General features: G+C 34.9%; 1 protein-coding gene across 5 annotated transcripts in view; it reads left to right on the forward strand.

The window, feature by feature from the left end:
- Positions 1–13313, forward strand: part of PCM1 (pericentriolar material 1) — a 90919-nt gene that overhangs the window by 47012 nt on the left and 30594 nt on the right. For 3 of the 5 annotated variants that reach the window (XM_053578357.1, XM_053578354.1, XM_053578355.1), the window contains exons 22-26: positions 323–513; positions 2392–2563; positions 5382–5740; positions 8204–8365; positions 10955–11011. In XM_053578357.1, the coding sequence (XP_053434332.1) occupies positions 323–513; positions 2392–2563; positions 5382–5740; positions 8204–8365; positions 10955–11011 (941 nt within the window). The remainder of the gene's footprint in view (positions 1–322; positions 514–2391; positions 2564–5381; positions 5741–8203; positions 8366–10954; positions 11012–13313) is intronic. The other 2 variants (XM_053578358.1, XM_053578359.1) reach the window with 1 other exon arrangement.

Genomic DNA, 13313 nt, shown 5'->3' on the forward strand with positions numbered 1-13313 from the left:
TCTGTGTGCTGTTGAATCATTTCTTATGTACATTCTTTCTGAATGTTCTTTATATACGTATGTCACTATGAAAATTTTGAGATAGATTGTGTTTCGATCCACTATTTCACTTTGAAGAAACACCGTCGACAATATACTTTCTGATTCACTGCAGCAAGTTTGAACTTGCTTGGTTTATTAGTGTTGCTGGGAGGGCTTCATTTGTTTTCACCCACGTAGATTTTATGTTTCTTGATTTTTGTGTAGCTCAAAACTTCAGCAGTGACCTACATAGATGGTAATATAACTGACTTTTTGTTTATTGATAACCTAAATTTTTTAGGTTGAAACAAATGCTAAATGAACTTATGCACCAGCAAAATCGGTGTTCAGAAAAACCTGCAAGCAAGGGAAGAGGTGGTAGTGCATCACACCCTCCTTCTCCCAGTTTATTTTGTCCTTTCAGCTTTCCAACACAGCCTGTGAATCTGTTTAATCTACCTGGATTTACTAACTTTTCATCATTCGTACCAGGTAGGTGATTAAAAACCTACAGAAAAACACATACAAGCAAAGTGTTTGAGAATGTAATTTGTCTATTGCATGGATTTTTAACATTTTCTTTTGGAATCATAGGAATTGTTTGCAAAGAAATGTACAAGCTTTTCTACATTGTTTCTTTGAAATAAAAATTTAAGCTTAATAATATGGTTGTGAACAAAGTTAAATACCCTACTTAGAATGATTCCTTCAACTATTTAAGAGGAAAGGGAACTGACCTACCTCCCAGTGACTGCTGTACACTAGGGCATCATGTGAAACATGAGGAAAGTAAAGATGAATGAAACAATATTCTTCTGGAGGAGCACCACGACTGATTAGGGAGACAGTATTGCTAGGCTCAAAGGGAGACCCAATAATGTGCCAGATGCCATTTAAGTTACTAAGATCCAAAGAGAAAGACTAATCCTTTAAGAAAGCAAAGAATGGTAATTCATGCTTGTGGTATGGTGCCATGGGTGCTATAGCAGCAGTCAAATACTTGGGGAAAGTGTCAGCAAAGTAGTTTTTTTCAGAAAAGGTGATATTTAAGCTAAAGAATGAACAGAATTTATTTCTAGCAAGATTACAAGGGAAAGGGAACCACTTCCAGTTACAAGGCAATGAAATAGTATATCAAATAGAGAATTTAGAGGGAATTAACTGTGGCTAGTGTTTAGGGATAAAGTAGGGGAATAGTAATCGATGTGGTTGAAGAGTGGCAGAGGCATTTTGTGATATGCAGAGAAGTTTAGAATTTGTATTGCAGATAAGACGGGGCCATTAAAGGTCTTTCAGCAGAGGCCAAACATGAGATTTATATTTTAGAAAGATTACACTGGTGGTAGTGTTGAGGGGAAGTTGGACAGAAGGGGCTGAGAGTCTAGCTGGTGAGTGGAAGGCTGCTGCAGTAGTATGATAGTCTGACCAAAGGCATTGGCAGTAAGGGTGAGGAAAAAGGAGTAACTCAAAAGACATTAGAGGTAGAAGGAACAAGTGAAGTGACCAGTTACACGGAATGTCATGAGGGAGGCAGAGGGTATTGAAGATATTTGCCAGGGAATAGAGGAAGAAAATAAGGTTGAGAGGGCTATGTTAAACATAAACAAATATTTATGTATCATAATATATAGGATTTTCAAGACAGCATTAAAAAATTTAACAAGCTTTTTAGGTCTTATGTGCCAGTTGATATTGGCAGTAAACACAGATGAATAGGCTTTTAAGTAATAAGAAATTACATATGCGTTTCTTTTTCACTGTAATATTCTTCATAACCATGCCAACCCTCTGCAAAGACTGTTGTTCATAACCTAGTTCAGTTTTGTGGCATCTTCCTGATCTCTTTCTCCCCAAGTTAGTAGTCCCTTAAAAGATGCAGAATGCTATTTGGTAATTATTATTTAATTGTATTTTGCTTCCCAAAAGAGTAGAGTAGAAAGAATATAAGCTTTGGAGTCATACGAACCTGACATCTAACCACCTTTTTCATTATTCAACACTTGATCTCTAAGCTACTTTTCTCACTGTAAAGTGAAAATAATACCTGTTTTATAACATGATGAGTATTAAAATAACATGTGAAGTACTTAAAAGAGAGTCTGCCATCCAGTAATAATTAGATAACTATCAAGTACTATTATTTTTGAGTTTTAGGGTGTGGGGATCATTAGTCATCTTTACCTCACCAAAATTCCTAAACCAGAGAGGGCTGAGCTGTAAACAGTGACTGAGTAAATAAATATTACTTCATTTTAGTTATCAATTTTTTTGATGAATTTGAATGGCATATTTAATTAAAACTGCCTTTTAATTTCATTTTAAAGCTAAAGGCACTTTACTGTTCTCTTATCCTTTGCTTTTGTTTATTAGGTATGAATTTCAGCCCATTAATTCCTTCCAATTTTGGAGATTTTTCTCAGAATATCTCTACACCCAGTGAACAACAGCAACCTTTAGCCCAGAATTCATCAGGGAAAACAGAATATATGGCTTTTCCAAAACCTTTTGAAAGCAGTTCCTCTGTTGGAGCAGAAAAACCAAGGTACATAATTATGAACATAATCAGTTAACTTCCTTAAGCATTCACGTCTATGGCTACATTTAATTATATAATTTGAAAACACAAATAGAATGTGTGTGATTGTTTGACTTGACGGCATTGGGAATGTGAAGCTTTGCAGCTATTACTGGGTAAGATACCAAATATCTGCTGGTAAATCTGGTATAGGACAAGTTCAGAATTTTGATCTAGAGTGACCTGTGAGATTCATTTTGGAAATATATTACCTGACTCATAGGGTGTCTTTTGTTCTTGAATTGATATCTGTCTTTAAACCAGTTCACTGTTCACTGACTTAGGACTAGAAACTAATAGTCACAGCTAGAGGATAGTTGTTAAGGGATGGTCCCTTCATTTGATTCCCAACCCCTGATTAGAATTGATTCTAAAGTCCATTAAGATACAATATTGAGGGCGGCACCTGTGGCTCAAAGGAGTAGGGCACCAGCCCCATATACCACAGGTGGCGGGTTCAAACCCAGCCCCGGCCAAAAATTGCAAAAAAAAACCCAATATCGAGTACTATTTTGATTATAAAAACAAGTTTGTCTGGGAAGTTCTGATGATGCATGGTATTAATCTTAGTATTTGTTTCTCTGTTTCTTACATTTTGTAACATCATGTTATAATGTGGTAATTTTCGAAAATAAAATTTTTGACTTAAATAGTGTAAAAGATTAGGTCAGGCCGGTCACTTTTATAACTAGATAAAGTTTTTAATGATTGTGTTAATCCAGAACATGATTTTAAAACCCAGCTTATTAAAAAATCATACAGCTTTTTCTTTGTAATTGTTATTTACTTCAGAAAAAAACTATTTAGAAGGATGAAAAATTAGAAGTTGAGTCTAATATTCTGTCAGGAGTTATTTACGATTGTTTTTTGTAGTGTTTTAGAAATATAAAATTCACATTACATTTCTCTTTAGCTATGTGACTTGGCATGTCTTAGGCTCTTAAATTAGCATTTTGATGGTGTTTAATTGTTAAATCATGAACTTTTGGGGATGTTCTAACTAAATTAAACCAGAAACTCTTAGAATTCCAATCAGGAATCCTATGATTACCTTCCCTGTTTTGTTGATTCTTTCTTTTAGTTGCCATGACCATTGTTTCCAGTTACATCTTGTGTTGCTCTCTAAGTGTCCTGTCATCTGAGCCTACCAGTGTTTTAGTGCACAGTGGGCATTCAGAAGTGATAATCGAATAAATGTCTGCCACAGACAGTCAACATTTATTCAGAGCTTCAGTGAATAGGCTTTCCTACTGGAAGGTTACTGCTTCATTATTATCCATGGTTTAAATATAATTGGTAGTAAAAAATTACTCAAATTTTACTTTAGTTATTATTTATATCATTTTTAGGATAGATCGGAATAATTTTTTTTTTTTTGATATTTGACCTACCTTAGATTACATATCTCATCTCTCAAATTCTCAACTATCATAGGTTCCTTGAATTAAATGACTGGAAATAATAATAAGTCAGATGAAACCACATAGTCTTACTCAAGAGTCAGAAAACTGTTTCTGTAAAGGTCTAGAGAATAAATATTTTAGGCCTTGCAGGCCATACAGTGTCTATCATAGCCATTTTTGCACATTAGACATAGATAATATATAAACACGAATGGGAATGTGTTCCTGTAATACATTGTTTATGGGCACTGAACTTTGAATTTCTTAGAATTTTCATGTTTCATGAACTATTTTCCTTCAACCATCGAAGAGTATAAAAACTATTCTTAGTTTGTAGGGCATACAAAACCAGGCAGCAGGCTGAGTTTGGTTTCTAACCCCTGTCTTGATTTATGACCTATCCATGTTAGGTTTTGTAATACAGCCTTTTGGACTTCGTACTCATTGCCTGAGACATTTATAAAGCATGTTGGCATATTAAGAATTCTGAGATGTTTTTCAGACCTCTTTAAGTTTGTTTTGCCTGTTTTCTCTCAAACTTAAGAAATGACTCATTGAAATTTTTGTTTTTGAGGCAGAATCTTACTGTCTTGCCCCAGGCTAAAGTGTTGTGGAGTCAGCCTGGCTCATAGCAACCTCAAACTCTTGGGGTTCAAGCAGTCTTTCTGCCCCAGCTTCCCGAGTAGCTGGGACTACAGGTGCCCACCAAAACGCCCAGCTGATTTTTTTTCTTAGTAGAGTTGGACTCTTGCTCAAGCTGGTCTCAAACTACTCATTAATATTAAGGGATGCTAGTGTTCAGATAAAATTTGTGAAATGACACTAATAGTACCAAATTAAGACTTAATGAGTGGAGAAATAAATTACTAGTTGAGTGACCAGTTGTTTTCACCAAATTCTGGTTCTATTTGCAGTTTTTGGCTGGGGCTGAGTTTGAACCCACCACCTCTGGCATATGGGACCGGTGCCCTACTCCTTTGAGCCACAGGTGCCGCCCTTCTGGTTCTATTTGAACTGCTTTAGGTGACACAGATAGACTCTAAGTTCCCAGACCCTCTGTTACAGCTCTTTTCTAGCCACTCTTCGGTGTTTTCTTCCTGCCTTGATTTTTCTTTCCCACCGTTTTCCATCATGATTTTGACATAGAGCTTCTGCTAGTGAAAATGGTTTAGTGAGTAAAAATTCAGTTTTTTTAGTTTATAATTAAAGCATAATGTAATGTAGTACATTAGCCTGTGTAATAAGTATTTGCATATTTTTGTGTAAACACTTTTTTTTATTCACCTAAATCTGCTTATTAGTGAACTGTATATTAGGCTTATCTGGAATTTTCAGTATATAAGGAAGTCTATAATTTATAAAAACTTGTTTTCATTATTAAGGAATCAAAAATCGCCTGAAGAGGACGTGGACAGCAGTAGGACAGCATGGTTATATGACCAAGAAGGGGAAGTAGAAAAACCATTTGTTAAGACTGGATTTGCAGGGTCTGTAGAGAAAACTGCAAATAGTAACCGTAAAAATCAATTAGATACAAGCAGAAGAAGACACCAGTTTGATGAAGAATCGTTAGAAAGCTTCAGCAGTATGCCTGATCCAGTAGATCCAGCAACAGTAACTAAAACATTCAAGACAAGAAAAGCGTCTGCACAGGCTAGCCTGGCATCTAAAGATAAAACTCCCAAGTTGAAGGGTAAGAAGAGGAATTCTACTCAGCTGAAAAGCAGAGTTAAGAATATTGGTAAGTATTGAAACTTGCTGAATGTTGATCAGCATAAATGTAGTGATCTTTGACATGCTGACACGTTTAATTTTGGGCAGATGCTGTTGTAGACCTACTAGAACAGTTGTTTTAAAATACCTTTATAATTTTTTCTTACAAAATACTTCAGTATTTGAAATTGGGTTTAATAGTGTGGATTAATGTTGCAAAACTTGGCATTTATTCATTTTTGTACTTCTTAAAGCTTCTTAGTTTCCAGTATATGAAGGCTGTCCAGGAAGTATCCAGCCATGCAGCATGAATAACAGTTTTAACAGCGCCTGGATACTTTCCAGGCAGTTCTTGTATGTGAGCTCAGAAGTTGGTCTTCAAATTTTGTAGGTTATTAAAAAATTGCCAGAAATGTCTAAGTCTTACTGTTCTTTCTTTTGATATTACATCTCATTTTGCACACAGTTCTTTAACCATAACTTTCGGTTAGATTCCTGATTAACTCATTTAAAGAAGTGTGGGCTTCTAAATACATTGCAGCTTTTGAATACCATACAGATAAAACCACTTTTAAAACAGGCTTGCTTTTAGTCCTTCAGGAACTAAACCCATTTTCTATTGAGTATCATATTAAAATTTATGTTAACTGTGTATCTCTTTTTAAAAAATACATCAATATTCAGTTTTTATGATTAATAGCTATTAATGTTCATAGTTGAGTATATCAGTACTGCGATTACCTTCCTTATATGCTTTCCCCCATTAGGATCAATGATTGCCTCATTTTTCTGTCCATATTTTGTTCATATCTATGATTAATCACCAAACTCTCTAAGGGAAAAAGAACCTTTTTATATATTCTTTTTCTTTTTTTTTTTGAGACAGTCTCACTATGTCACCCTTGGTAGAGTGCTGTGGCATCACAGTTCACAGCATTCTTAAACCCTTGGTCTTAAGCAATTCTCTTGCCTCAGCCTCCCAAGTAGCTGGGATTCCAGGCGCCCACCACAAGGCCCGGCTATTTTTTGGTTGCAGTTGTCATTGTTGTTTAGCAGGCCCAGGATGGGCTCGAACCCACCAGCCTCAGTGTATGTGGCTGGTGCCCTACTCACTGAGCTACAGGCACTGAGCCATTTTTTAATATATTCAATTATTTCAAATATGAGTCAATTTATCTGTTCTTCCTGGGACACCTCCCTCCTAGAGTTCACCTTCCTTCTGCCCCATTCTGGCCTGCTGCACAGTTGTCATCCTGTGGATCTTCTTTGATCGCAGTTCTGGGGATTCTTTTTACCCTTCTATGTCTTTCTTCCCCCATTTTTTTTATCTTATACTTATTTGTTTATTTATTTTAGAGACAGTTTCTCACTTTCATCTCCCTCGGTAGAATGCCATGGCGTCATACAGCTCACAGCAACCTCCAACTCCTGGGCTTAGGTGATTCTCTTGCCTTAGCCTCCCAAATAGCTGGGACTACAAGCTCCCGCACAACGCCCGGCTATTTTTTTGTTGCAGTTTGGCCGGGGCTGGGTTTGAACCCGCCACCCTCGGTATATGGGGCCTGTGCTCTACCCAGTGAGCCACAGGTGCCACCCCATGATCTCATACTTTTTCTTTCTCAGTTTGGTTTCTTGTTTTAGTGGAATACAGCCTCCAGGAACTTTCTTAGAAATTGTGTATAAGTACATATTTTTGGTGCCTTTAAATATTTGCAAGACTCTAATTTGCTGGATAGTTTGCCTGTGTTTAGAAATCTAAGTTAGAAAGCTTTTAAAGAAATCCCTCCATTGTCTTCCAATTTCAAACTTGAATGATAGCCTTAGAATTGTTACCGTACAAGTAGAGGATTGATAAAGGAAGATCGAGTCTTCCTTTATGATAGATAGGCTATCATAGAGAGTGAATTAACGACATCTTGGGGAGCCTTTTTGTAATTAGCAGAGCAGCTGTTGTGATCTGGAAGATGTAAAGCAGCAGAGCTGCTTGCTTTCTGTTGGCTATGGGTATTTGTATAGATTGAATGTGATTCTCTTGTGTATTTCCTAGAATTGAAAACTTGTTAACTTGGAGTCCAGTAGAGAATTTTAGTCATGTAACGTCTGCCATATACTTTGATTTGGTATGTACTCATTAAGACAAATACTATGTATCAAAGGACAGTGAAGTATTAGAATTAATGTTATCCCATGTGTCCAAAGGTTATTGCAAATACCTTTTTTTTTTTTTTTTGTGGTTTTTGGCCAGGGCTGGGTTTGAACCCGCCACCTCTGGCATATGGGACCGGCGCCCTACTCCTTGAGCCACAGGCACCACCCCTATTGCAAATACCTTTAAGACATAGTATTTATTGTTTCATTTTCTATTTATACAAGGCTGTCATAGCATTCTAAATTAAGTTTAGATTTCCACTGTTTCACTGTGGAAATCAGTTTACCTTTTATAGTTTGAGTTAGCTGTAGCTGCTAACGATTGTCACGTTTTTTTCTCAAGGGTATGAAAGTGCCAGTATGTCTAGCACATGTGAACCTTGCAAAAGTCGGAACAGATATTCAGCTCAGGCTGAAGAGCCTGTTCAAGCAAAAGTATTCAGAAAGAATCATGAGCAGCTGGAAAAAATTATAAAACATAGTAGGTCTACAGAAATATCTTCAGGTATGTTTTTTTCTTTTGTGGTTTGCCTTAATTTAAGGGGATCTTCATTTTAGATTTGAAAAACTTTATTAAAGCAAATTTTAAAACTAGTCTATCAAACATTTCTGTCATGTAAGGTTTTGTAGTAGAGATGACAGTGTTCATTGACATTAAGAAATTAACCGGAAATATTTTTTTTTTAATGTTAGTTTTTGATACAGTTTAATAAAATTCTTTCTAAATCAAGGGTAGTTGGTATTAATGTGGAACTCCTAATTTGAAATTCTGAAAATCTCATCTGAATAAGAATTAGATGTGAAATTATATCATCCACCTGCTTAAAACCTTTGGCTACATCATGTCTACAAGGTGAAGGTTGAATGCCTTACATGGTCATTTGGGATTTTGTTTCTTCTTGCCCCTCCAGACTCATACCACTTTCTGCCTTGAGCTTTATTCTTTTAGCAGCATTAAAGATTTTTCACATCAGTAGTTGTTTTTCTGCCTCAAGTCCTTTTTTGCACTTTACAAGCCCATTTTTCTGCTGGGCAATTAGTAAAATTTTAATTCTGGAACCCTGAAATTGCATTCTAATGGAAGCTGGAATAGGTTCTTTCTCCTTTCTGTTTTCAGTGTAGTCTCTGTAAGCCTGTTTTGTTGCTTGTATTATATTTACCGGTTTAAGTGTTTTTTATCACCCTTTTGAGTCCCCAAGCAGCATACAAATACAGATAAGATACAAATACTTTTTCATATTTGTATCTTAAATGTCAGCATAATACCTGACAATGGTAGGCTGTCTGTATTTATCAAATAAATGGAATCATATGTGTTTACTACCATTCTAGCTTAAATAATTATCTGTACTTTTCTCATTTGTAAAGAATAAAGAAATATATAGAGAGGCAATAAATATAGATTCATTATCTCAACTGTCAAGACCCTTGGTGAAAATAACAGCTACTACCATATCATGTCTTATTATTGCAGATTGGCAAAAGAACATTTTCTTTGAGCCTCATAATGTTGAGTTGGTTTTATTTCCATTTTCAGATGAGGAAACATGGTCAGAGAGGGTACCTGTTTTTTCCATCATTTATAAAGGGCTGGTAATACAAACTGGTACAGCTTTTCTGGCTAGCTACAAAAGTCCTGCCCTTAATCCAGTAATTTTACTTACAAGAATCTATACCAAGGAAACCAAATAAGAAAAAAAATTGTGATTTAGTGTTGTCTAAACAGTATAATTCTAACTATGTATAAACAAAAATTTGAATTAAAAAGACTAGAAGAAAATGTATCAAAGGAGGCCCAGCATGGTCGCTCATGCCTGTGATCGTGAGGTGGGCAGATTGCTTATGCTTAGGAGTTCGACACCAATCTGAGCAAGAGGGAGACCCCATCTCTAAAAAGTAGCCAGGCATTTTGGCAGGCACCCTGAGCAAGAGGGAGACCCCGTCTCTAGAAAGTAGCCAGGCATTGTGGCGGGTGCCTGTAGTCCTAGCTACTTGGAAGGCTGAAACAAGAAGATCACTTGAGCCCAAGAGTTTGAGGTTGCTGTGAGCTATGTGTGACACCATGGCACTCTCCTGAGGGTAACAAAATGAGACTGTCTCAAAAAAAAAAAGAAAAAGAAAAGAGAATAAATCAGAGGGTTAATAGTGGTTTTATCATCTTTAAGCTTGTCTATATTTCCTACAACTTTTAAAATGAATGCTTACTACTCTTGTAATCAGAAAAGAAGCATTACATTTGTTTGTGTTTTGAAATGACTTCCTCAGGCTCAGATTGCTAGGAGATGGTACTAAACTTTGAATCCTGATCCCCTGTAAAGTCCAGGATTCTTTTGGCAAAAATATCAGTTCTGTTGTCTCAAACCCAGAATGTTACCAAAATTTTACAATTTTCATGTATTTTCACTATCTTTACCAAGTAGTGATATTGTCAGAGAATAAACAATTGGGTATAGGTTGTGGAATGGCATTAAACTAAAAAGTTTAGTAAATAAAGGATCAATTACTTAAAAAGTTAATAATTGGTTAGAGTAATTCAGACTTTATTACTGTCACTTGGAAAATACAGTGATTGAATTTTGGTGAGTTTAAAAAATGTTTGAATAGCATAAATATATTTGTGTATATTTACGTAGTCACATTCTAAAAAGATTTATTTTCAGTTTTAACCAGTACCCTAAAATTCTTTATAGCATGTTATAACTTTTTTTGTAATGGTATCCACCATGTGTGATTACTTGAATGTAGCAAATATGACTGCTGGTATTAAATTACACGACTGTTTTCTCCCTCAGAAGTTATGGGAGGTTCACCCTGATGTGTATGCTTCTAAAAACAAATGATAGAAGTTTATTATGATAGTCAGTCATCGACCACATTAGTATAAGTTTATAAGAAACCCTTAGAGATTTTTTTCTTGATGAAATTATTTTTAGGTCGAACAAAGGCTATACCTTGTTATAATAAATAGTTCAGGCAAGCAGTTTTAAAGAAATTTGCTTATTTCTTTTTTTCATTCACTTATTCATATTATAGACCCTATCTTGACTGCTTATCCACATTTTATGTTCATCCTTATGTCTGCCCTTTCCTACAGCACATGCTAGGAGAATACAACAGCAGTCTAACAGAAATGCATGCAATGAAGCGCCAGGTAACAATCTGCTGAGTCTTGGTGTCCACTTTTTATTAATTTTTTTCCATTGGTCCTAAAATCTTTAGTTTTATTGTTAAGATTTTTTTAGATTTAGCTTGTTGTAACTATTGTAAAGTGAAAGAAAATTCAAACAAATAAAATTCTGAAGGCTTACATTTACAATTCTTGGTTGGTAAAATTGACCGCTTTTCTTGTTTTCCCTTTCTGTTGGTGTATATAACCTAACTAGCACATTTATAAGGGCAATAGAAACTTTTTTATGATTTAATATTTAATTTGATAATTTATTTTGTATTAAATGTTTAAAAACATTTCTTAGAAACAAAAATACAGTTACTTTTATATTATAGTTTATTTTTTAATTCCTATCAACATCTATAAAATTAACAAAGACAAGTGTGATATACAAAGACTAGATAAACAGATCATGGAAAATTTCAAAGACTACAAAATGCTACGTTTGTCTCTAATCTGTTTTTTTAAATTAAATATGTTTAATTAGAACTGTATTTTTTTAACTCTTCCTGCAGCTGTGCATGAGTGAAAAACAAAAGCTTTTTTGGATCTTTAGCTGGGAAACTAAAGAATTAAAACAAGGATTCAGAACTGACAAAGCTGAATATATCAGTGGCACTTCCAAAAGAAAAGAACTCTGAAAATAGGATTAAAAACAAGATGGGATCAGAGAAAACTGACTAGAATTAAGGTTTTTCTAGTCACAGCTAAACAGTTTTAGTTCAGGAAGAAAAACTGGCATAAACTTTCCACCTCTTGACTGGAAAGGGAGAGGATGAAGCTTGTGTTTGGCATGATTTATTTTTTTGCAATAACATTTTTTATAATTTAGATTGGTAATTGTATCACATACGGAGATATTAAAGATGTCATTAAATAGGCTTTGTTTTATAGCTTTGAAATAAACATTTTTTAAATTAACATCAAACTGCTACATAGTACATAAATTGAAAGTTTGCATATCAAATCATCTTTTTATCTGGATTTATTTCATAAGATATATAGAATTGTGTATGATACACCTGGGGCGAAGGACTCAACTACAGCTGGAATGCAAACAATGTAACCTAATCATATATACCCTTATATTAATAATAATAAAAAAAGCTCCAGTGAAAAACCCCATAGGCCAGGAGAGAGTGAGATGACATTTTCAAAGTGCTCAAAGAAAAAAAAACTGTCATCCAAGAATTCTGTACTGAGCAAAGCTATCCTTCAGATAGGTGGAATAAGTTTTTCCCAGACAAGCAAAAGCTGAGAATTCACCATCACCCCAGACCTATCTTACAAGATGGGAATTCTTTAATCTGAGAGGGGGTGTGTGTGGATCCAGTAAAGTGCAAAAAGAAAACATCTTCAGATATCATATCATCCTGGTTAAAGTAGCTTTTTCAAAAAGATGGAAAAATGAATGCTGATGAGAATGTTGAAAAGGGAACACTGTTGGTAGGAATGTAGTATGGTCGATAATAATAACTGTGAAGATTCCTCAGAATACTAAAAATAGAACTATCAACAATTCAGCAATTCCACTACTGAGTATATATCCGAAAGAAGGGAAATAAAGAAGTACCTGCATTCCCATGTTTATTGCAGCACTATTCACGATAGCCAGAGTAGGGAATCACCGTAATAAGTGCCTATCAGTGGATGAACAGATAAAGAAACTGGTGTATATAAGTATACAGAATGGAAAATTATTTAGCCATAAAAAGAATGCTGTCCTGTGATTTGCAAAAGAATAAACAAGACCCATTGTTCAATAGATTAGTAGAGTGATTATAGTTAATGATAACCTATTATACATTTCAAAATAGATGAGAATAATTCAAATGTTCTTAACAGTAAGATCAGATAAATAACTGATTCCAGTGACCCTGATTTGATCTTTATACACTACATGAATGTATCAAACTATCATATACACTCTGGAAATAATGACATCAATTATGTATTAATAAAAATTTTTAAAGATACATAGAATTAAAAATTAGATTTATTATTATATATTAATGTTTTTACATTATTAGTATTATTTTATGCTTGTGAAAATTGAGACCCTGAAAGATGTAAAAGTACTTAGCTGTTTAGTGGAAAGTTCTTCAATTAGGGCAGTAGTCCCCAAACTTTTTGGCACCAAGAAGACAGTTTTTCCATCGACTGTAGGGTCGGGAGATAGTGTTAATATGAATCTGCAAGCAGTTGGTTTATTATGGCCTCTGTGCAATCCAACCTTTCTGCTAATGATAATCTGTATTTGCAGCTGCTCCCCAGCACTAGCATC

This window comes from Nycticebus coucang, chromosome 24 (assembly GCF_027406575.1).
Source record: "Nycticebus coucang isolate mNycCou1 chromosome 24, mNycCou1.pri, whole genome shotgun sequence".
Taxonomy (NCBI): domain Eukaryota; kingdom Metazoa; phylum Chordata; class Mammalia; order Primates; family Lorisidae; genus Nycticebus; species Nycticebus coucang.